The 23845-nt window shown below is 40.3% G+C and overlaps 1 protein-coding gene across 3 annotated transcripts; it reads right to left on the bottom strand.

The window, feature by feature from the left end:
• Positions 1–1369: 1369 nt before the first annotated feature.
• On the bottom strand, positions 1370–23819 carry Cfap210 (cilia and flagella associated protein 210). 3 transcript variants are annotated; one of them, XM_057755456.1, is made up of 9 exons: positions 23701–23819; positions 22443–22669; positions 20388–20561; positions 20082–20275; positions 17944–18100; positions 16050–16189; positions 9716–9908; positions 3977–4141; positions 1370–1800 (listed from the first exon to the last, which is right to left on the bottom strand). In XM_057755456.1, the coding sequence occupies exons 1-9, from the start codon at positions 23747–23749 to the stop codon at positions 1456–1458; spliced, it is 1644 nt and encodes a 547-aa protein (XP_057611439.1). In that variant the 5' UTR covers positions 23750–23819; the 3' UTR covers positions 1370–1455. The 3 variants fall into 3 exon arrangements, with proteins under 3 accessions (XP_057611439.1, XP_057611441.1, XP_057611440.1); XM_057755458.1 differs by lacking the exons at positions 1370–1800; positions 9716–9908 and having other exon boundaries at positions 4029–4141; XM_057755457.1 differs by lacking the exons at positions 1370–1800; positions 3977–4141; positions 9716–9908 and adding an exon at positions 6735–6852.
• Positions 23820–23845: the final 26 nt, after the last annotated feature.

Genomic DNA, 23845 nt, shown 5'->3' with positions numbered 1-23845 from the left:
GAGGCAGAAGCAACTGGATGTCTGAATTTGAGGCTGGCCAGGGCTGAATACTGAGACCCTGAGAATTTCAGGGTTTTAAGATGGCGCAGTGAGTAAAGGTGATTGCTGCCAAACCTGGTAATTTGAGCTGAATTTCTGGGATCCACATGGTGCAAGGAGAGAGCTGATCCCTGCAGGTGTCTTAGGCACACAGTACTTTCCCAAAATGTAAACAAAAAATAGGATTTAGTGAGCAGTGGTGATTTCCAAGTCTAAATTCTAGCTCAGATGTTTAAGCATAATGGTTCAGTTTAACTTTTAGCAAGTTTTAATACAAACTTTGGATTTGTATTACTATCTTAAAATTATACCTTTTTTTAAGATTTGTTTATTATGTACATTGTTTTGCCTACACGTATGTCTGTGAGGATGACAGCTCCCCTGGAATTGGTGGAATTGGAGTTACAGTTATAAGTTGCTATGTGGGTGCTGGGAATTGAACTTGAGTCCTTTAGAAGAGCAGTCAGTGCTTTTAACCACTGAATCATCTCTCCAGCCCCTACCATTTGCTCTTTAATTACTTCAAATTTCCCAGTGTAAGAAACCATGCAATTTTTTCTGTGTCTGTTTTTTGTTGTGTCATGTTGGGTTTTGTTTTTATTCCAGACAGGCCTCAGAGTCAGTATGTAGCCAACAAATTAAAAATGAACCTATCACAGTTTCTGTGCTGCTAGGGATTGAGCCCAGGCTTCATACATGGTTGGTAAACACTCCCATCTGCTTGCCCCCACCCACCTGTCAGTGATAGCAGGGTTGTAAAACTATTTTTAGTTAATTTTTTGAAACAGTATTTCACCATGTAGATAAGGCTGACCTTGAACCTACAAGAGATCCACTTGCTTCTGCCTTCCAAGTGCTGGGATGACAGACAAAGCAGAGGCTGTATGCAGGAGACATGGGGAGGTGCTGCTCAGTGTGTACAAGGTCATAGTTTTACAATCCTGCAGATGCACTTTACACTTGGTTGTAGACAGTTTTCATTCCTAATGAACGTGTTCTAAATGAGGTTGACATTGTGTGGCTGAGGTAGCTCACTGAATACAATGAGTCCTGACTCTGATCCCTAGAGCCCACATTAAGGAAAACTCCAGTGTGATGGCACACACTTGTAAGCCCAGTGCTGAGGAGGTGGACATGGGACTAACTGAGCCTGCTTGTTGAGTTTCAGGCCGGTGAGAGACGCAGACTTCTAAAAACATTGGGTGCAATGAAAGAAACAACATGGAAGGTTGTCCCTGGAATCTGTACACACACATGCACAGATGCTGGATCATATGTGTTCTTAGTGGAAATACTGCAAAGAATCAAATCAGGCAACACATTTTATAGAGATGAGTGCTTTATTATCAAAATTCCATTATATTTGTAGCTTATACTTGCTACAATAAATTTTATCAATCATAAAAATAAACTTCTTTACCACGTAAAACCCAGCCTCCTCTTCGACTTCTGAAAATCATTATACTTTGATCCTTGAGAGTTATAAAAAGGGAGCTGGACACCAGTGGCATCGTTTGCCTGATAACTTGGTCGTATCCCACCCCTGCCTACGAAGGGTGGTCCACGGCCACCTCCCACGCCTTCCTGTACAGCTCTTACCAGAGGGTAAGTGTATTTCTTTGTTGATTCAGATTCAGAGTTAATTACTTCTCTGGCATAATTCTGAAATTCTTTCTCCTTCTCAGCTGCAAGGGCTTCAGTAAGTCTCCAGTAATCTAATTCTTCATCTTTTGATTGTTTTGCATTAAATTTATTTATGGCCTATTGGGAAGAAAAATACATTTTAATATTGGTGAAAACATCAGTTTTCCAAAAATCCATATAATATTAAGATGTAGTTGTAATTTTATAAACTCAGTATTTTACAACTATGTTAATAACTCATGAATTCTTCTATGCTAAGAATATACTCAAAATATGGATCAATCAAACATGTTAAATTCATACAGTCAACAAAGCAAAACCATTACAAGCATAAAATTTAGATAAAAATCAGGCAACTAAATTTACAATTTTCTTTCAATAATTTACATATGTGGTATCCAGTAGGTTAAAAGGCATAAAAATAATTATTGTTCCTGTCAGTCAATATGAAACTAAGCCAGCAGGGAATAATACCCAAGTTTTATGCAACTGATTACATTCTATTTCCCAGGAATGTGGAGTTAGAACAATGAGTGACATTAATCTATGAAAATTTATTCAGAACTGAGGAAGTACTACAGGCAGTCTCCCAAATACTTTAGAAAGTCTTCATCTTATAATGTTATGATGTTTTTAATGGATTTTCTGTGAAATTTTGATTGACAGATTTTACTTTTTAGTTGTAGCATTTAATAAATGCTGAATTTCTAAATATAAGTTGTTTTTCTGCATATGTTTATATATTTAATATCCATGAAAGTATCTTGATGATCTATAACTTCAACATAAGATCTAATCATTTCTACTAGTTGAAATTATGAGGGAAAGGCACATGATTACTGGGTTCTAAAAGTAAGATTTAAATTCTGTTTGTTGAATTGATGACAAAAATATCTAGTCTTAAAAAATAGTATTCAGTAAGACTGGAAGTCAGAAGTTAAAACTGTGGGACAGTAAAGTGAGGCAGGTCTTTGGGACTTGGTAGTCAGCCTAGCCAAACTGGTGGATCCCAGATCCCAGTGAGAAACCCTTGAGTCAAATAATGTGAAGGGCTCTGGAGCAAAACCCAAGGCTTGTCTCTGATCATCACATGAATGTACACACACACACACACTTACTTATCTGCATATACAGAAAGAAAACAAAATCATGGTTAATAGGTTTGAATAGACACATTGCAAAAGAAGTCAGATGAATGTCTGGCAAGGGTATGAAAAGCAGTGCACTGCAGACACGTCAAGCTGCTCCATCAGAGCAGTTAACATTCCAAGACGCCAAGGCCAAGGCCTGGGAAGGATGCAGTGACTTGCACTCATACATGTTGCCAGTAGGGATGGAAAAGAGGACTACCTATTTGGAAAAGATTCTAAGATTCTACACAGAGATAATTAGACATCAGATTCTCTAATCATTTAAATCTCTAATATTCCCTTGTATCAAAATTGAAGACTGCAAGATCCCAATCAACATGGTCTCTGGCATATTGCTGCAAAGATGGGAAAATCATGTTTGGAAATCTAGCTAGAGGCAGACTGTTTGGAATATGTCATAAGAAAGTAACGGTGAGAGAAAACTGAAGCAATGAGCATTAGGGCCTGTCCCACGATCTGCACTTTTTTTTTTTTTTAGTATTTAATAAATATAATCAGTACTAAAGGCGGTTATAAAATGTATACATAAAACAAACAAAAAAACCTAGAATGAGACCTGTGGGGCATAGATTAAGTCCTGAGTGAATGTTTATTGCTCACATGAGCGCAGACATGTCAAGGACTAAATACCTCATGGAGCAGCCAAGCCTTCCCCTGGTCCAGGTGCACATGTTGACGCATGTTCAGAAAATGTCCACCACAGCTTCCTCCTCCTGCATGTTTACAGCCTGAGACTGCTTCCCTACAGAGACCTCCTACTGAGATGAACTAAACCTGACTCTATTCAGCTGTACATAATAACCCTGCCTCCTGGTTCAGCTGTGTGAAATAAACTTGCTGAGTTTCCAGGCTGGTGCTGGTGTATCTTCATCAGAGGTCATGCCCCCGATCCTTTCTATTCTGTATGAATGTCTGTTTCTTCATTCCTATTGCCCCAGTTAGATCGATTCCTAAACCATCACAGAAAAGGACTACAGAGTGGAGATTCTAAAACTAACTTCACATTTTTAATATAGCTTTATTGTGACACCACATTGATCACTTCTTCCTCTCCAATAAAAGGAAACCACTTAAAGAAAACCAAAGTGAAGTCTCTATTACATATTTACTTTTAAAATTCCTGTAAAAGTAGGAATAGTTACCATTTGCTGAACGTGAGCATCTTGAATTTCTCGTTGCTTTTTGCTGGTTTTGAGCTTTTTCTCCTTTTCAAGATCCTGGAAAATCTTGTCTGCCTTCAAGACAGCCAGCAACTGTTCTTTAGACTCTATTTGTCTTTGCCTTTCTTCTTCTTCTTTATTTTTCATCTATATGTTTAATGACAAAGGAAAAAATGTAATCAGTTTTAGCCAACAGTTCTCATTAAAAAGAAATTAACTCAGAATGCTTCAAGCAAAGAGCCAGGAGCAACGTAGGCCAGGAAACTGTGTGTGGCAGAGTTGCTTTGTTTTATTCTCTTGAATATGAGAGATATACTTAATGAAAATGTAAGGAGAGTCATATAGACCAATCTCTGGTTAAAGACAACATTCACATTGCATATGGTAGTGCATGTCTATAATGTCTATAACCCCAGCAGTAAAATAGGGACACTGAGGCAGGAAGATGATGATTTCAAGAGGAGCCTGGGCTCAATAGTGAAACTCTGCATGGAAGGAGGATTGAAAGAGCAGGAGCAGGAAGAAAGAACAAGAAAAGCAAGATCTTGGAGTACAGAAATACATGATGTAGAAGGAGCAGAGGTTAAGAACCAAATGGAATAGATGGATTAATTAATAAAATCATAGCAGAAAACTTTCCAGATTTACAGAAAGGAGGAGGCATCCAAAAAGAAGGCATATGGCACTCCACTTACACATGACCAGAGAAGAAACTCCATGATGTATTATAGTCAGGATGTCAAAAATACAAAGCATAGAAATATTCCTAAAAGCAGGATGAGAAAAACACCAACTCACAGGAAGGTAGAAATACCAGTCTTACTCCAAACTCTTCATCAGGAACTATGAGAGCCAGATAAAGGTATTTTAAGACAAACAGAAATGAAGGCAATTCATGACAACCAAGGCAGCACTACAGAAAGTTCTCAGTAGAGCGCCTCACAGGAGAAAAGATGAAAGAGCCTGACCACAGATGAACCAGACTAGGGAAAGAAACAACACGTCCAACACAGCAGTTGAGTAAACCCTCAGAGTTAATATAGGAGAAAGAAAACCACCAGCAACTCAGCAAAATAGAATGTCACCCAACATTTATACAAAACAACAAGCCTTTCTATGATAAATCTTAAGCCTCAGCTCATCACTAAAAATACTCAGACTAATGGACTGGATTATAAAAACAAGAACAAACTATATGTTGTCTCCAAGAATCACATTTAGTTAAAAAAATACACTAAAACTTAATATCAAAGGATGAAAAACAAATTACCAAGCAAACGAAATGTAAATAAGCAGGCTTAGCCATCCTTATATAACACCAGGTAAGATTTAAACAAAAACTACTTAGAGGAGCTAAAATGGGATACAACATAAAAGGAACAATTCATCAAGAAGAGACAACAATTGTAAACTGTTGTGTACCAAATATTGGAAGCCCTAATCTCATAAAACAAGCATTAAAACATAAAAGTCCGCTGGGCAGTGGTGGTGCATGCCTTTAATCCCCTACTCGGGAGGCAAAGAGAGGAGGATCTCTGTAAATTCGAGGCCAGCCTGGTCTAAAGAGTGAGTTCTAGGACAAACATACACAGAGAAACCCTATCTCTAAAAAAAAAGAAGGAAGGAAGGAAGGAAGGAAGGAAGGAAGGAAGGAAGGAAGGAAGGAAAGAGTGACAGAGAGAGAGAGGGAGGGAAACTAGTATGAAAACTTACACTTTGAAAAACTGGATAACCCAGAAGAAATTCTAAATGCATATCATATACCAAAATTAAGTCCTGAAGATATAACTTAAATAGGCCAATTACAAGCAATGAAATTGAAGCTGTTATTAAAACCTTCCCCTCAAAGAAAAGTCTACAACCAGATGGATTCACTGCTGATTCTATCAAATTTTCAATGATGACCTCAGACCAATTCATCTTGTTTCACAAAATAGAAAGTGAAGTTATCCTATCAAATTAATTCTGCAAAGCGAATGTTAATCTGATACTGCAACAAGGTAAAGACACTATAAAAGAGAGAAAACTTAAGATCAATTTCTTTGATGACCATAGATGCAAAAATCCTCAACTTACAAAATTCAGAACCAGGGCTGGAGAGATGGCTCAGCGGTTAAGAGCATTCCCTGCTCTTCCAAAGGTCCTGAGTTCAATTCCCAGCAACCACATGGTGGCTCACAACCATCTGTAATGAGGTCTGGCGCCCTCTTCTGGCCTTCAGGCATACATGCAGAAATAATATTGTATACATAATAAATAAATATTTAAAAAAAAATTCAGAACCATATTTTTTTTACTTATTTATTTATTTTTATTCTTTTTTAATTAAAATTTCCACCTGCTCCCCATTTCCCATTTCCCTCCCCTCCTCCCAAATATTGCCCTCCCCCCACTTCCCTCCCCCTATCCCCACTCCTCTTCTCCTCCCCCCACTCCATTCCCCCTCCCTCTCGTTACTGAAGAGCAGTCCAAATTCCCTGCCCTGCGGGAAGACCAAGGTCCTTCTATCTACGTCCAGAAAGGTGAGCGTCCAAACAGGCTAAGCTCCCACAAAGCCAGTTCATGTATTAGGATCGAAACCTAGTGCCATTGTCCTTGGCTTCTCATCAGTCTTCATTGACCGCCATGCTCAGAGAGTCCGGAATCAACCCATGCTTATTCAGTCCCAGACCAGCTGGCCTTGGTGGGCTCCCAATAAATCAGTTCCACTGTCACAGTGGGTGGGTGCATCCCTCGTGGTCCTGATTTTTTGCTCATGTTCTCCCTCCTTCTGCTCCTCATTTGGACCTTAAGAGCTCAGACCGTTGCTCCAAATTGAGACTCTGTCTCTACCTCGATCCATCACTCATAATCGGTTTCTAACCATAAAATAAAAGACATTAAGCATATAATGTGTGATCCTATAGAAGCTAAATAAGAAAGTGAACCCAAAGAAAATCATATAGTCATCCGCATGGAGAGGGGGAAGTAGACAAGATTCCAGGGCAAAAACTGGGAACTTGCGGGTGAGGTGGCATGGGGCAAAGGGGAAATGGGATGAGAAATATGAGAAGGGGAGGATGGGAGGAGCTCGGAGGATTGGGATGGTTGGGATATAGGAAGGATGGATACGGGAGCAGCGAAGTATATATCCTATCTAAGGGAGCCATCTTAGGGTTGGCAAGAGACTTGACTCTTGAGGGGTTCGCAGGTGTCCAGGAATATGTCCCCAGCTGGTACCTTGGGCAACTAAGGAGAGGGAACCTGAAATGACCCTATCCTATACTGATGAATATCTTGCATATCACCTTAGAACCTTCATCTGGCGATGGATCGAGGTAGAGACAATTCAGAACCATATTAAGAACATTGTATACTATGACCAAATGGGCTTCATCCCAGAAAAGCAAGGTTGATTCAATATATATAAATCAATAAATGTAATGTACCATATAAATAAACATTTCTTTTTGTTTTGTTTTTGAGACAGGGTTTCTCTGGACTTCGAAGCCTGTCCTGGAACTAGCTCTTGTAGACCTGGCTGGCCTTGAAATCAGAGAGATCCACCTGCTGGGATTAAAGGCTCCATATAAGTAAACTTAAGGACAGAAACTACATAGCTATTTCAATTGATGGTGAAAAGGCATCTGACAAATTCCACCATGTCTTCATGATAAAAGTCCTGGAAACTTCAGGACTAGAAAGAACATACCTCAAAATAATAAAGGCTATCTACAACAAACCAATGGCCAATTGGAAACAAATGGAGAGAATTTCCTCTGAGATCAGGAATGAGACAAGGATATCCATTCTCCCCTCTCTTATTTGACACAGTGCTTAGAATCTCAGCTGTAGCAATCAGACAAGACAAAGGCATAAAAGGCATAAAAATAGGAAAGGAAAAAGTCAAATTATCCCTATTAGCAGATGACATGATTATTTAAAAGATCCTATTGAGTCTATTAGAAAATGTTTGGACCTAGTAAACACAGTAAAGTTGCAGAATACAAAATCAATGTAAAGAATAGCCTTCATAGCTCTCAGAGAAAGAAACTGGAAAATATATTCCATTTAAAATAACTCCAAAAAATAGGTATTTAGGAACACATCTAGCTAAAAAGTAATAGACCTCCACAACAGAAGCTTTATGACATTGAAAGGGAGCCACAGAAGACACTCGGATTTTTAGAATTAATGTTGTGAAAATAATTATCCTGCAAAAATAAACCTTAAAGATTTAAAGTAATACCTATCAAAATTCTAATGTCCGCTGGACGGTGGTGGCACACGCCTTTAATCCCAGCATTCGGGAGGCAGAGGCAGGCAGATCTCTGTGAGTTCGAGGCCAGCCTGATCTACAAGAGCTAGTTCAGGACAGGCTCCAAAGCTCCAGAAAAACCCACTCTCAAAAAACAAAAAAATGAAAGAAAGAAAGGAAGGAAGGGAGGGAGGGAGGGAGGGAGGGAGGGAGGGAGGGAGGGAGAGAGAGAGAGAGAGAGAGAGAGAGAGAGAGAGAGAGAGAGAGAGAAGAAAGAAAGAAAGAAAGAAAGAAAGAAAGAAAGAAAGAAAGGGTTACAATATCACTAGCTATCAGGAAAATGCAAATTAAAATGGCTTCAAGATACTACTTCACTTCAGTCAAAATGGCCATCATCAATAAATGCTGGAGAGGATGTGGAGAGAAAGGAACCCTTCTTCGTTGTTGGTAAGGGTGCAAATGAATACAGTCACTGTGGGAATCTGTTTGGAAATTTGTCAAAAATGTAAAAATAAAACTACAATATGACCCAGCTATTTCACTTATGGGCAAATATCTAGAAAACTCCATACCATACCACAGAAATATTAAACCCTGATGTTTAGAGCTGTTTTATTCACTATAGCAAAAAATTAGAGGGCTGGAAAGATGGCTCAGCAGTTCAGAGCACTGGCTGCTTTTCCAGAGGTCCTGAGTTCAATTCCCAGCAACCACATGGTGGCTCCCAGTCATCTGTAGTGAGATCTGGTGCCCTCTTCTGGCCTGCAGGCATACATGTAGACACTGTATACATAATAAATAAATCTTTAAAACAAATTGGACTTAACCTAATTTCCATCAACAGATGAGTGGATGATGAAAATATGCTGTATGTATTCTAAGACAACTATAACCTGAATATTTGTGAGAAATTGGAAGTACTTAGAATGTAGAACTTCAGGTGAGGCTACACAATCTCCGAAGAAATAAAGCTTCACATTTTCCCTATATGCGAACACAGCAAAGAATATTTGTATATGTATAAATAAATGTACATTTGTGTCATATAGGAAAGAGAACAAGAAAAGCTAAACAGGAGACAAGGAAGGACTGGGTGCAATTAATGAGTCATGAAGAAAATACAAAGCCAACTGTTCATTCAGTGCTAACTCTGCCATCGTGGAGGATAAGAGCATACAAATCAATTCAGTGTCAAAGTGTAAACTCCAATATAGAGCTACATATCTTCTCCTGATGGTCATGACAAATGTATAGAAATTCATCAGGATGTATGGATTTTGCATCTAGTTAACTTCAGTGTAGGATCTGTTTATCTGCAAGGGTTTTTTTTTTAAATAAAGCTTATAAATAAAAAAATGTTTCAAGAACGTAGGAATACAATTTGCAAACTGTCTCTCAAATCTCTGCTTGTTTTGAGAGAGGCAAAGAGATAGTAGCCACAGCAGGGAAGTCTCAACACTATGCACTGGAACCGAATTGTTTACCACAGAGGTTCTATGATCTGCAATTGATTTCAGCTCTGCTTGATTTTTTTCATATTTTTCTTTTTCTCTTCTCTCCAGTTCAGCCTCAGCTTCAGCAATATCTCTAGCAATAATCAAATCTTCAGTATCAAGTTTCTCTTTCATTAGTTCACTTAGGAAGTTATTTATTCTTTCTCTCCGCTCTTCCATCAGCCTATAACAGAAGAACCACATTTGCCAGTTCATCCAGAACAGCTCTGTAACGGAGCTAAAATACTCTCAGTAGGGAATCTGAGGTGTTATATAGTAGTCATCTACAAAACTAAAAGGTAGTCTGTAGCTCTATATAGATTTGTGTGTGTAGAAATTAATTTTAAAGTTTTAATATTGAGCTAAATAAGGAAATTAATCTTATAACTACAAAGTAGCATATATTTGTGCATGCATGCCTGTGGTCATGAGTGTATGGGTAGGTACAGTGGAGACCAGAGGATGATTTTTGCAGTGTCTTCCCTGTAGCTCTCAGCATTTTTATTTTATTTTTTTAAAGATGTATTTGTTATATATATGAGTGCTCTATCTACATAAACACCTTTATGCCAGAAGAGGGCATCAGATCCCAATAGAGATGATTGTGAACCACCATGTGGATGCTGGAAATTGAACTTAGGAATTCTGGAAGAGCAGCCAGTGCTTTTAACTGCTGAGCCATTTCTCTAGCCCCAGCATTTTTATTTTTTGAGACAAGGTTTCACTATGCAGCCCTGGCTAGTCTGGAACTGCTGTGGACTAGGCTGGCCTCAAATTTACAGAGACTTTTCCTACCTGTTTCCCAAGAGCTGGGTTGAAAGGTGTGCATTGTCATGCCTAGCTTGTTTTTGGCGGGGGGAATAGATCTCTTTTCTGAATTTAAGCTCAACATTTTGCCTAGACCGCCTGGCTAGCGATCCTTCAGAATCTACTTAATCCCTCCACAGCACTGGGGTTGGCTGTACCACCAAAAGCTTGTGAGGCCCAGAACAGATTTTGGAATACTTTGTTGGACTAATCTGCTTGCTCTAGCACTGGGATTTACACTATAAAACCCCTTTCTTTAAATAAAACCTGGGAAATAACTAACATGTTAGCCAAGTACTAAACAACTCACACTACCACTACATCCCACCCAGAGCCAAATCATAGACATGCTGATTTCATCTGTTTATATGTCCCTGGCCCTGTGAAGTTTCTAAGGTCAGGGCTAGATAATTCTCTTTCTAGTCCAGGGCCAAGTATGTGTCTGGTACATCATATACGGTAAGTGCATTTTATTAGAGGACTGAGGGAAGGAGACTTAAACAGAAATATTTTAATTAGTTATGACAAGTTCACTAATTTATTGAGAGGCTGTGAAGCTTTGTATGAGGAATTATGAAGACGATACTGTGAATGGGTGAAAGAAAGTAGAGTCTGAAGTGGAAAAGAGACACGCGTGTAAACACACGTGGAAGGTGGCAGCCCAGGCCCTGAGAAGGAGTCTTCTCGCTGCTATAACAGTATGCCTGATGGAGGAACTTGAAAGGACGAATCGTTGACTTCAGCCCGTCTTTTCAGAGGTGCCAGCTCATGGAGGGACTAGAATGGCAGCCGGGAAGAAGCATAAAGAAAGAGCAGGGGCGCGTGAAAAGACGGCTCAGTAGCCGAGTGCTTCTTGCTCTTGCAGAGGTCCCACATGTGGCTCACAACCATCCCTGGCTTCTGACCTCTGCAGGAACCAAGTACATATGTGGTACGTAGGCAGACATGCAGGCAAAGCACTCACACGTAAAATAAATGAATAACCTCATTTTAAGAATTAAAAAACAGAAAAAGGAGGGGTTAGCAAAAGCTTTAGCCCCAGGGGCACATCTCTAGGAACACACGTTTTTCCATTATACTCCACCTTTGTCAGCTCATCTCAATGACAGCACCAGTTTCCTGACTTGATGGAGGAAGGTCATTTGTCAATAAACAAACTGCCTTGGCCCATTTGATAGGCTACCCCCTTAGGTGGGTGGAGTAGACAGAATAGAATGCTGGGAGGAAGAGGAAGTGAGCTCAGATGCAAGGCAGCTCCTCTCAGAGACAGACGCCATGCTCTCCTCTCCAGAGCAGATGCGATGAAACTCCAACCCAGGATGGACGTAGGCTAGAATCTTCCCGGTAAGCGCACCTGGGGTGCTACATACATGAACAGAAATGGGCCAAGCAGTGTTTAAAAGAATAGAGTTTGTGTGTCGTTATTTTGGGGCATAAGCTAGCCAGGAAACCATGAGCCGGGCTGTGGGAAGAGGCCCGCAGCCCCTACTACAGATGGCGCCCACGTGGATAACTGCATCCACAAAAAGCCTGAGAAAGCTTGGGAAAGAATAGAGTAAAGCGTGTTTTCTTGGTAGCAGCAATTTCTCGGGTCTGCTCTGCTTGCTAGAGGCAAGCAAGTGCTCTCATCTAAGAGAGGCTTCCTGACTCAGCTTCAGCTGTGAAACCTTACAGCTCATTTAAGAGGTCCTGCCACGAAATACTTAAAACGGTGTTGGTGAAAAGCTGAAGGCATACTTTTCGGTTTTCAGCCGTAGCAGGAAAAAAGTTGTGCTGTTTTAAAATGCCGGCTTTGTGGGCCATCCTGCCAGGGCAAACTCTGACTCTTTGAGGCAGGAGGTCAGCTACAGAGAGAGCATTTGAGTGTTGTAGTTTGTTTGCTGACAAGGACCTTGAAATGCCACAGAATTGTGATAAACATGGCTACAGCCGGTACCTCAGCCATGAGGCTGAAAAGCTAAGAAATGGCTAAATCCAGCCGTCAAAGCCACGGCTTTCATCCTACTGATATTGCTTGGTAAATTAAAGACTCATTTGGTTAGAAAAAGAGAGATATACAGTAAAGAGAGATTCAAAGACAAATAAAACTTTAAATGATTTACAGTGTGTTTAAAATATATGCAGGCTAAACGATAAAGTTCTTAAAAGTAAAATAAGGAAAAAAGAGAGTAGTTGGGTGTGGTAGTACACACCTTTAATCCCAACACTTAGGAGACAGAGGGAGATTGACCTCTGTGACTTCAAGGTGTGGTAGCACACGCCTTTAATCCCAATGCCTGGGAGGCAGAGACGGACAGATCTCTGAGAGTTCAAGGACAGCCTGGTCTAAAGAGTTATTCCAGGACAAAGATATACAGAAAATATAAAACAAAAGTAAAAATAAACAAAATAGAGTTAAAATAAAGCCGCACAAAGATGGAAAGTACACAGAAAATCTTGATACTATATGCTATTATGCTCTCTTTGAATTGTTTGAATGCTGAGGAAAGAGCAACATCTGCTAAAAGATTTTTGTTTATAAATGCTGCTAAACTAATCCAAAATAGATATTTTCAAAATACCTTGACTTTAAAATTTGAATCTAAGGACATGATGCTTTGGAAAGGAGTTTCTTCTTTTGTTTTCACAGAGGATGAGACCCTGTCGATTTTTTCTATTCCAATATGGTATGATAGACCACACCCTCCTGAAGGGTTGCTGTGAACACCCTTAAAAAATTGCTTCGCTCAACTGCCAACTGAGATGAACCTAGCAGACAGGTTATCCCATAAAAGACCCGAATAACAGCGCCCCCATTCAGCAGAAAGCAGTTTGGAGAGAAAAAACTGCGCCCATGTTCCCATATATTGTTTATAAATGTTCTTTTACATTTAAAGGGGGAGATGATATAGATGTGAATAATTTGCATTGGTATGAATCTTGGTTTACTGATATTAATTTAAGGTCAATTTTATTATATGTATATTTCTGATATTGATTAAGGTATTGTGATTGTGTAGTTCACTTAAAAATGTAATGTCTATAGGTTGTTAATGGATAATTATCAATAATAGTCAAGTTTGTAGTCATGTTAGTTAGATTTTCTAGATGTGCATGCATATATTTCAGATAGGCATTCATCATATCTTTCAAAGGCTAGAGAATATGGTATTTTAAATGTTTTAATAACTTAGGGTTTTTCATGACAATGAGACACTCTGCTCCTGGCAGCACCAATCTACTTCAAGAAGAAGATGGGCATCGAAGAGGATCCTAATGGAGTTTGATAGCCATTTGGGCAAGAAACTGCTCTTGCCTGGACTATTTTATAAACTGGACACAAAGAACCCGCAGAGAGAGGACTGCTGAACTTGCCTAAAGGTGAGATGATCTTTCGGGGTTCCTGATTCATGAAAGAGTCTGTGAGACATTCTGCAGGACACAGCAGATAGTGACTGAACTGCCTTTAAATTTCCTGCTTCATGGAAACGTCTCTGGATACTATGGACCTTTAGGCCGAAAATGGATGCCCCAATGGTACAGAGGAACTTTGGGTGACTGTCCAGGCAGTGAGATGTCTCTGTCATTTCTAGAGTTTAGAAGTTGCTTACTTTTTGTTTGCTTAGGTAATATTGTATTCTTCTGGAGTCTTTGATGGAGTTGAATAATAGATAGATAGTTATAGTTATAGTTTTCCTTAGTTATGATAAAGATAAAATAGATGTAAATATTGTAATTTTTACTTAATAACTGTTTTGTTATATGTAATTTTGCTATGTTAAAGTTAAAGCCTTCCTTTTTTTTTTTTGTTTAAACAGAAAAAAGGGAAATGATGGAGGAAGGTCATTTGTCAATAAACAAACTGCCTTGGCCCATTTGATAGGCTACCCCCTTAGGTGGGTGGAGTAGACAGAATAGAATGCTGGGAGGAAGAGGAAGTGAGCTCAGATGCAAGGCAGCTCCTCTCAGAGACAGACGCCATGCTCTCCTCTCCAGAGCAGATGCGATGAAACTCCAACCCAGGATGGACGTAGGCTAGAATCTTCCCGGTAAGCGCACCTGGGGTGCTACATACATGAACAGAAATGGGCCAAGCAGTGTTTAAAAGAATAGAGTTTGTGTGTCGTTATTTTGGGGCATAAGCTAGCCAGGCAACCATGAGCCGGGCTGTGGGAAGAGGCCCGCAGCCCCTACTACACTGACTGACGGGAGGTGTTCAGCTGGCCCCGGGATGCACTGCCTTCCTGGTGTACTGCTCGGCTGTAGTTTCAAAAGCAATAAGGCTAACTGCCTATGAACAGAAGCCTCCAACTCTGGGATCCAAATAAAACTTTCCTCTCTTTGGGCTGATGCTGCAGGAGTGTCTACAATACTGGAAAGCTGACTAACAAAGTGTACAGTTTTTCTTTATTTCCACTTTGTATTTTTGGGTTTTATTCTAGAAGATACAATTTTTAACTGAGGTGATCTTGAAAATTCTCAATGGAAATGTGATACTTACTAAAGATCTAAGAGTTCTGGGCTATGGTGGCGCACACCTTTAATCTCAGCACTTGGTAGGCAGAGGCAGGAAGATCTCTGTGAGTTGGCGGCCAGCCTGATCTACAAAGTAGAATCCAGGACAGTTGGGGCTATGTAGAAAGATCTTGTCTCAAAAAAATTTTAAAAAATTAAAAAAAAAAAAACAAGAAAAGGAAGGACAGGGAGGAAGGGAGGGAGGGAAGGAAGAAGAAAGGAAGACAGACAGACAGACAGACAGGACACTGGTGAGGCACATATTTGGGCTCATCTGTGTGTCATTTCCAGATGGGATTGAGAGAGGAAAGCCCTCATGGGCTGGGGTACTGGACTAGATGAAGAGGAAGAGAGAAAATGAACTGAGCCCTGCACCAGCAATCAGCTCTCTCTGCTTTCTGGGCCATGTGGATGTGAACAAACAGCCTCATCCTTCTGCCTCCACAGCCATGAGCAGATCTGGCCACCATGACTTTCTGCCATAATAGGCTATTTATATCCTAAACTGTGAGTCAGCATGAACTCTTCCTCCATGCGGCTGTCTTTTGTCGGGTGTTCAGCTACAGCAATGAGAAAAGGAAATGTATAGCCCAACATCTCCTAGAGCCTCCTCCAGCTCAGCATTTCTTCTAGAGGATATCAGTGTTTTCAATAGTCTACCTCAAAGAGTTCTGGAACATTCCATGGGTACAGATTAACTCTCATGCCCCAAACTGAAACTATCATGTCACTAAACACCCTAGTCATCTATGAGACTTCAATTCCCAAAGAAAACCAATCTCAGATAGCACTTTAGTAATCATGTTATGTTAAAATCCTACCTATGGGGCTGGGCAGACAGCTCAGTTAAGAACACGTATTGCTCCTGAGGAGGGTTAGATTCCTAGCACCCATGTGATGGCTCACCACAATCCACAACCTCAGTTCCAAGGAACGCAACAGGCACACACATGGATGTAGTGTGCAGGCAAAACATTCATATTCATAAGGTAAAGAAATCCAAAAAAGTGTTTTTAAATCCTACCTGTTGGTTTCAGCTTCCTTGTCCTGCCTCATCTGTATGAGGCGTTTCTTGGCTTTGATAAACTTTCTGATCTTCTCCTCCTCCTCCTCCTGCTGCTGCTGCTCTACAGCTCGGATGATGTTTTTGTCATGCATATGATCCTGAAGGAAAGAAACAACGTGGCTTGTCACAGCGCGCCTTCCAACACATCCACCGAGAGCCTGTCAAATGGTCACGGCTTCTCACCCAGTCATTCCTCTCCTGAAAATTTATCCCCATAACCAGAAGCTTGAATAGATGTTTATGTCCACACACTTTATATCAAGTTTATTTACAATAAAATAACACAAAAGTATTGGAAACAATCTATAAGTAGTCAATAATGCAGAAATGGTTAAGTAAATTGTAATCTCAGTGATGTGAAACTTTAGAACTTAGCTAAATAATTAAAAGGTCACTGGCTTCCCCAGCACCCTTCTTTAGGAAGATGCTTGAGGATAGTCTTCAGCAAGAGAGAGTAAACAGGAAACAGAAGACATCAGAGTCGGGAGTAAAAGCCGTGCCCACAGAGTGGCCAGGAAAGCCCAGGACAGCCAGGCAGCAGGCAGGCCCTGAAGGAGAGGAGATGGGGGGTCTCTGTGGATAAGTTCTAAGAAAAACAACACAGGTGACTGTTTACTCTTTAGTCAAATATTGAAAATTAGCATCAGTAAACATTTGGCAAATTTATTGGTTACATAGAAAAAAAGTAATTAAAATAAAATTTTAAAATATTTAAAAATATAGTCACTAAACAAATCAAGGCATTAAAGTAAGCATTTGTAAAAGTAAGCATGGTGATGCATACCTGTAATCTGTGTGATAGAGGGAGAGGACTAAGGCAGGAGAATCATAAATTTGAGGCCAAACAGGGTTGCATAGGGGACTCTGTCTTAAAACAAAATGAAAATTCATGTAATGAGAGAACTAGAGCCATTGTGGTATATAGCTTGGATCTGCAGAGGCAAATAATTACACAATCCTGATAATGACGTAAGTGTGATTAACTACTGAGCAGGAGATGGAAATGCATTACAAAGGACGAGAGCCAAATGCTCCACGGCCAGGACAAGGGGCAGAGAATGGCTGACACTAACAAATCAGACCTAATATAAAAACTAAATATAGGGACTGGCAAGATGGCTCAAGAAGGCAGGGCACCTGAGCCTTACAGTCTGAGTCCTGAGGACTCATATGGTAGGAGAGAACTGACTCCCAAAAGTCACCCCTGTGCTGTACCCATGCACCATTAACACACACACAGGCAAATACACACATATAAGTCAATGTAATACAAATAATGACAAAATAAAATAATACATAATACCTTTGAGCAACAAACAAAAAAGTTAAATCTAATAACGTTTGCCTCTAAGAGTTTAATGTGTTGACTTTGTATATGTATTACTTAAAAATTAAAAAAACATTGGGGCTGGCGAGATGGTTAAAAGCAGTAGCTGCTCTTGCAGAGGACCCTGGTGGGTCCAGCACCCACATGGAGAAGTGGGCCCAACTCCCTCTTCTTACCTCTGCAGGCACAACACACATGTGGTGCACAGACATACACCCACACACATAAAACTTTTTTAAAATGCTAAAGTATAAAAACATGAAATCAAATAAATTACATCCATAAGAATTACAACAGAAATCAAACATACATCACCCCCATTCGTTCCTCACAGCTTTTGTTTTAAGGAAACTCATTTCAAATACGTCTTATTTTCTTTCCTGCATGAAATCACATCCGCACAGAACTGTACTGAACATGATCACTCTTAGCATGGGGTCGCTCAGGAACACAGCTCACTGGAGACTTGTTCCTAAGTCAGGCATCTGACTGTATAACTGATCCATTATGGTATCTTCAACTTACAAAGAACAGTTTCCTGCTTTCATTGATCTCTTCCTGTTTCTTGCTTAGTTTCTTTTTCATTTCTATTTCATAAAGCAAATTCTGCCGCTTTATCTCCTCAGCATCTTTTTCTTCATTTTTTTTCCTTTTTTCTTCTTCCTCTTCATGTTGCTTTATTCTAAAGCAAAAAAACGTAAATGTAAGTAAGAGCAGACAGACAAGTAGGTCACATTTCAGAGAGAAGAATCAGGTTCGAAGCTGGGGGTGAGAGGACATTGAATTCTCTTCTGGAAAAGAACACGAAATGGCAGTGGCAAAGACAATCTGAGCAACCCAGGACTGCCCGTACTGTCTGGCTCCAAACCCGACTGTTGGGAAGAAAAGAAGCCAGACAGCAGAAGCAAGTGCTCCTTGTCTTTAGACAGGACAGGTAGCTGAGTAAGAAATTTGGGAAAGTTCATGGGCTCCAGTGCAGATAGTGGCGACACAAATCCCCAAATAGAGATTTTAACCAAGAAATTAAACATGCTAGTACAAGATACACTCTCAAGCTGGCCGCAGCGCCACAGATTAGCCTGCCCAGGTCTGGTGCCCAGACACTGCTTACAATGCTGCTCTATGTCTTACTTTTCTAGGCATGGGGTCAGAAGGGTTTTTCATTTTTGCTTATTTTTATTATCGCTTTTTGTTTGTTTGTTTTTTCAAGAAAGGGTTTCTCTGTGTAGCTCTGGCTGTCCTGGAACTAGCTCTTGTAGACCAGGCTGGCCTCAAACTCACAGAGATCCACCTGCCTCTGCCTCCCAAATGCTGGGAATAAAGGTGTGCGCCACCACCGCCCGGCTATAACTTTATCTTTGCAATGTTCCCTTAGTCCTCTGTACTATAGCCATTGTACCTACACAAGCTCCCCAAACCACCCGGTTCTCCTCACTTATGGGCTGTTTCCCATCCTGTCTCATCTGTTCGAAGTCTACCTCACTCTTCATGGCTTACTCTGCTCAATGTCCAGGGTTAAAGTGGAAGCCACCTCTCCTGCCAACCTACTCTAGACTAAATCAGGTGTCTATTGTGTTTACAGACACCTTTCTACATACATTTTCCAAAGTATTTATCATACCCTAATTTGTTTACATTCTGTACCTTACTCTCCCAGATTAGGAACTTCTAAAGAAAAAATAATGTACCTTATATTTCATGATTAGAATAATGACTAGCAAATGAGCATCATATTTTTAAAATAAACTAATTAATATGTTAGGAATGTCAGAATTAGTTAAGGTCTTGTTTTTTCTTTATTTACAGTGCTGAGAATTGAACCTAGGATCTCTTGCATGCTGGGCAAGCACTCTACCACTGAGCTCTCTTTATTTTCTGTCTTTTTTGATACAGGGTTTCTGTGTAACAGTTCTGCCTGTCCTGGAAATCACTCTGTAGACCAGGCTGAGCTTGAACTCACTGAGATCCGTTTATCTCTGCCTATCTGTGCTGGGATCAAAGGTGTATGCCACCACTGCCTTGTTTTTCTGTCTTTTTTTAAAATTTAATTTGATTTGTATGTATGGGTATTTTGTCTTCATGTATGTCTGTGCACTACATCTATGTAGTGTTTGAAAAGGCCAGAAAAGGGTGTCAAATCGCCTGGAATTGGATGGTTGTGTGCCAACATTTGGGTGCTGGAACTCAAACCCAGGACCTCTGGAAGAGTGGTTAGTGCTCTTGACCACTGAGTCATCTATCCAGTCTCTCATTTTGTCTTTTTAAGAGAAATGTAGTGGGTACATGTAAATAAGAGTGTGTGCCTGCATGATGTGTGTGGAGCTGTATACTTGTGAATGTCAGAAAACTTTGTGGAGTTAGTTCTTTTCTTCCCAGGACTGAACTCACATGTCAGGCTTGTGTGGCAGATGCTTTTACCCACTGGGCATCTCAATGGTCTTCGTTACATAAACCAGACTGGCTTCCAATTCTTGATTCTCCTGCTGCAGCCTCCTAACTGCTATGGTTACAGGATTTATCACCATACTTGACTCTAGTCGTTAGTTTTAATCTTTTTCTTTGTATTTTTTTCTACCATGTATTTCAGCACACATTAATTTCAAAACCAGGGGAAAAGCTATACCCATTATGAGAAAGACACGTAAAAGCTCACGTATACATACTGCTTCAGATGGTCTTCAGCAAGGGCATATCTTTCTCTGCGCTGTTTTTCTTCTTTCTCTTGCTCTTCTTTAATAGCTTTTTCCACGTTGAGTCTCACCTGTTCTTCCCATTTCTTGTCAGATTTGACTGAATTCTTTTTAAACTGAATTTGGGCATCGCGCTCCTTCATAACTCTACTGAGAAGAAGTCCTGACTACAAAAAAATTGCACTATTTTAAAAAAAATGTATTTAGTAATTAGAGAAAACTGTTAACTATGCATGCTAAATATACATATTTATAAATAGGAGAGAAGCTGGACAGTACATGAAAGCTTTTCACTCTTTCTGTCTGGTAAAATTGATACTGCTTTGCGTTTTCAATGGCCTTCTTCCGTTCTCCTTGTTTGTATATTTCTTCCTCCAAATCAAGAATTTGTCTTTCAGCCTCAATCTCTTCGTCACGTTTTTGCTTGGCTTTAAGTTTCTGTTCTTTCATTCCCTGTGAAAAGACAAAATAATCAATCAGTCTCTCTCTCTCTTTCTCTCTCTCGTTTTGTTTTTGTTTTTTCAAGACAGGGTCTCTCTGTAGCTTTTGGTACCTGTCCTGGGACCAGGCTGGCCTCTAACTCACAGAGATCCGCCTGCTTCTGCCTCCCAAGTGCTGGGATTAAAGGTATGCCCCACCATGGCCTGGCTCTCTCTCTCTTTTTTTAAATAGTGTTGGAGATCAAACTCAGGCTTTGTGGTTACTCTAAACCAAAAACAGTATTTTGCTTTTATGTATCAATTTGATTGACCAAAAAGTTACTATCGATATAAGATCACTTGAATTTCATTATGAATTTTTGTGTTGGCATAATTCATTAGTAACATGAGCTTACACTTTGAATTTATTTCTTTGTTTTGTGTACATGGGTGTTTTATCTGAATGTACGTCTGTGCATCACATGCTTGCCTAGTACCCGAGGAGGTCAGAAGAGATGGCTAGATGCTCTGGGACTATAGTTACAGAACACTGTGAACCACTGTGTGCGCGGGGACTCAAACCGCTATTTAGCCATCTCTCCACCCCTGAATTAATTTTTAATTTAATTTTTTAGGTGGACAGCCATTTACATGATTTGAAATCCAAAACCATTAATGGGATCTATAATGAATCTCTCCAATCCTAAGACTTCACTAAGATTAAAAACTTTTCTATTAGCCAATCATGGTGGTGCATGCTTATAACTCTGACTAGTCTGGAGACAGAAGCCAGGCAGAAGAATATTTGAGGTCAACCTGGACAGTATATAAAAAAAAAACCTCAAAAAGCAAAAGAATATTCTGTCTTTTAAAAGACAAGGTAAGTAAATGACAATTCAACATATATACTGAAAGGAAATATTTTCAAATATATATTCTTTGAGATGGTATCACGGAGTTCAGGCTAGCTTTAAGCTCACTGCATAGTCAAAGATCCCCTGGAGTTCATGTTACAGGTGATTGTGAGCGGCTCAAGGTTAGTCCTGAAAACTGAACACAAGTCCCCTGGAAGAGCTGTACGCACTCTTTACTGCTGAGCCATCTCTCCAGGCACCCTGTTTCCCCCTCACAAAATTACACACACAAAGCTGGGCGGTGGTGGTGCACGCCTTTAATCCCAGCCCTTGGAAGGCAGAGGCAGGTGGATCTCTGTGAGTTCAAGGCCAGCCTGGTCTATAAAGCAAGTTCCATAATAGCCAGAGCTACAGGTCTTGAAAAACCAAAGCAAAACAAAAGAAAGCTACAAAGTTACATATACAGTGATCATATGAATTCTCATATAGATATCTATATCAAGATATTTACTCAAGAGAAGTTGGAGCATATGTCCATAAATAGACTTGTATGAATGTTCACAGCAACTATAACAGTCAAAAGATGGAGACACCCAGATGTCAGCATTTGGTTGGTTCCATGCCAGCAAGTGACCAGATAAATAAACTTGCTATATCAAACACTATACTACTACTCAGCAATACAAAGAGTATATTTAACAGCATAACGAAGTCTTAGATTCTGTGGAGTAAAATCTCTAATAATAAATAGTAGATGAGTGGTGACCTATAATTTATGAGGAGTGGCAAGGATTTAAACAGGATGTGGAAATGAATTTAGGCAATGAATATGTTCATTATGCTAACTGTAATGATGGTTTTAGAGGCATAAATGTACCAAATTTTAACAAAACATTTACCTTAATTGTGTCATTTACAGTATGTTACTTAAAAATCTTGAAACCATGTGCCATTGTATTTATGAAGTTTGAACATCAAATGATTCAAAAAAGGCACAAGACACTACTAAGAAGCCACAGGTAGTGTTCAAAGCATGCGTCTTCTAGGGGGCTGATACTTACTGCGTATGTATTGGTCCAGTGTTTTACCAGTTCCTGGGACTGGACATGCATCTTCTTCTTTGCTGTTCTTTCCGCACGAAGGGCCGCCGCTTCTCTCGTCAGCCTGCCGAGGCTATCCCGAATCCTTTCCCACTCGGCATGTGGGATTATGGTGACCTGCTGGAGATCTACCTTGCTAGGCAGGAGAGGTGGATAGGGAATTTCTTCTTTTTCAGAGTTCTTCATTCCTGTCACATTAAACAGTAGGTTAAACGTTTGTCCAGGAAGAGTTCACGTGCTTTTTTTCTCAGCTATGTCTGTAGTGGAGTGGTGTCTGGAAACTGCCTCACACGTGTGTCTTAAGAATGGCTAAGGGGAAAAACACAAGGCTTTATAAAATCAGAGGAAATTGATGGAATCTTTGGTGGTTTCCTTCATGTGTAAACTTGGGTAAGATATGTAATGTTCTCACTGAACAGGTAGTCACTCAGGTCCTCTGGAGTGGGGGCGGCGCCACTGCTACTGAGCTCAGGCAAAACGTGAAGAAGGTTCCAATTTCCAAGAATCTACCATAACAGTTACCATGACAACAATTAAACTTTTGTGGTTGGACTTTTTTTTTTTTTTTTTTTTTTTGATTTTCGAGACAGGGTTTCTCTGTGGTTTTGGAGCCTGTCCTGGCTGGTCTCGAACTCACAGAGATCCGCCTGCCTCTGCCTCCCTTGTGGTTGGACTTGATAAAAGATTTTTTTCTAAAGAATCCTACTTGCCCACATGTATGACAAAATCAAATCTTATGTCACCTTACTTTACGTACCATACTTTTTACACTACCAAAGCATTTGACTTGGGGTGGGTTTTAACTTTAGAGTGGAAAGAGGTAGTTTCTTGAGCTACTCTGCAGGTCTGCAACAGAATGGAGACTTTAATAAGCCAATAACATTTCCAAACGGCATTCCAAAATTTACTCAACGAATAACAAAGCTTAAGAACCCCCAGACTCTTGTATCGGACGTGCCGGGCAGTTTGGGGGTTGGGAGGGCGTCTAACTTTCTGCTTTTTCTACCCCCATTCCTGTGAATTTTCTACTACGCACGTTTCAGTCCTCATTCCACTCATTCATCCGAAGGCCATAACTGACTAACTTCCAAGGATACTTGCTGGGAATGCTTTCGACTTGGCAAAGCCCATTTCAAAAGGCAACCGAAGCCCTCACTTGTCACCCTAGATCGGGGTTCGAGAAACAATCCCAGCTCCGGAAGGGGCCACGGCAGCTCACCTGTGCTCCCCTTCGTCCGTCCGGAGCGCCGCCCAAAGCGCACCTGCATCTCTTAACTAGCTGAGCTCCGTGAGGAGACTGTCGCCACGCCAACTTCAGCAGAGGAACTGTTGCCAAACCGTTTGGTTGTTTAGCAACCACGCCG

This window comes from Chionomys nivalis, chromosome 22, assembly GCF_950005125.1.
Source record: "Chionomys nivalis chromosome 22, mChiNiv1.1, whole genome shotgun sequence".
Lineage (NCBI taxonomy): Eukaryota > Metazoa > Chordata > Mammalia > Rodentia > Cricetidae > Chionomys > Chionomys nivalis.
This window is presented reverse-complemented; position numbering and strand designations above follow the sequence as displayed.

What these genes read in the sequence shown, in the direction of transcription:
- Cfap210 (XM_057755456.1), bottom strand. Translation starts at nt 23,749, where the DNA reads ATGCAGGTGCGCTTTGGGCGGCGCTCCGGACGGACGAAGGGGAGCACA. An exon ending in ACGGACGAAGGGGAGCACAG is followed by an intron (nt 22,670 to 23,700) that starts GTGAGCTGCCGT and finishes TTAATGTGACAG; the next exon opens with GAATGAAGAACTCTGAAAAA. An exon ending in CAGATCATAGAACCTCTGTG is followed by an intron (nt 4,142 to 9,715) that starts GTAAACAATTCG and finishes TTAAACATATAG; the next exon opens with ATGAAAAATAAAGAAGAAGA.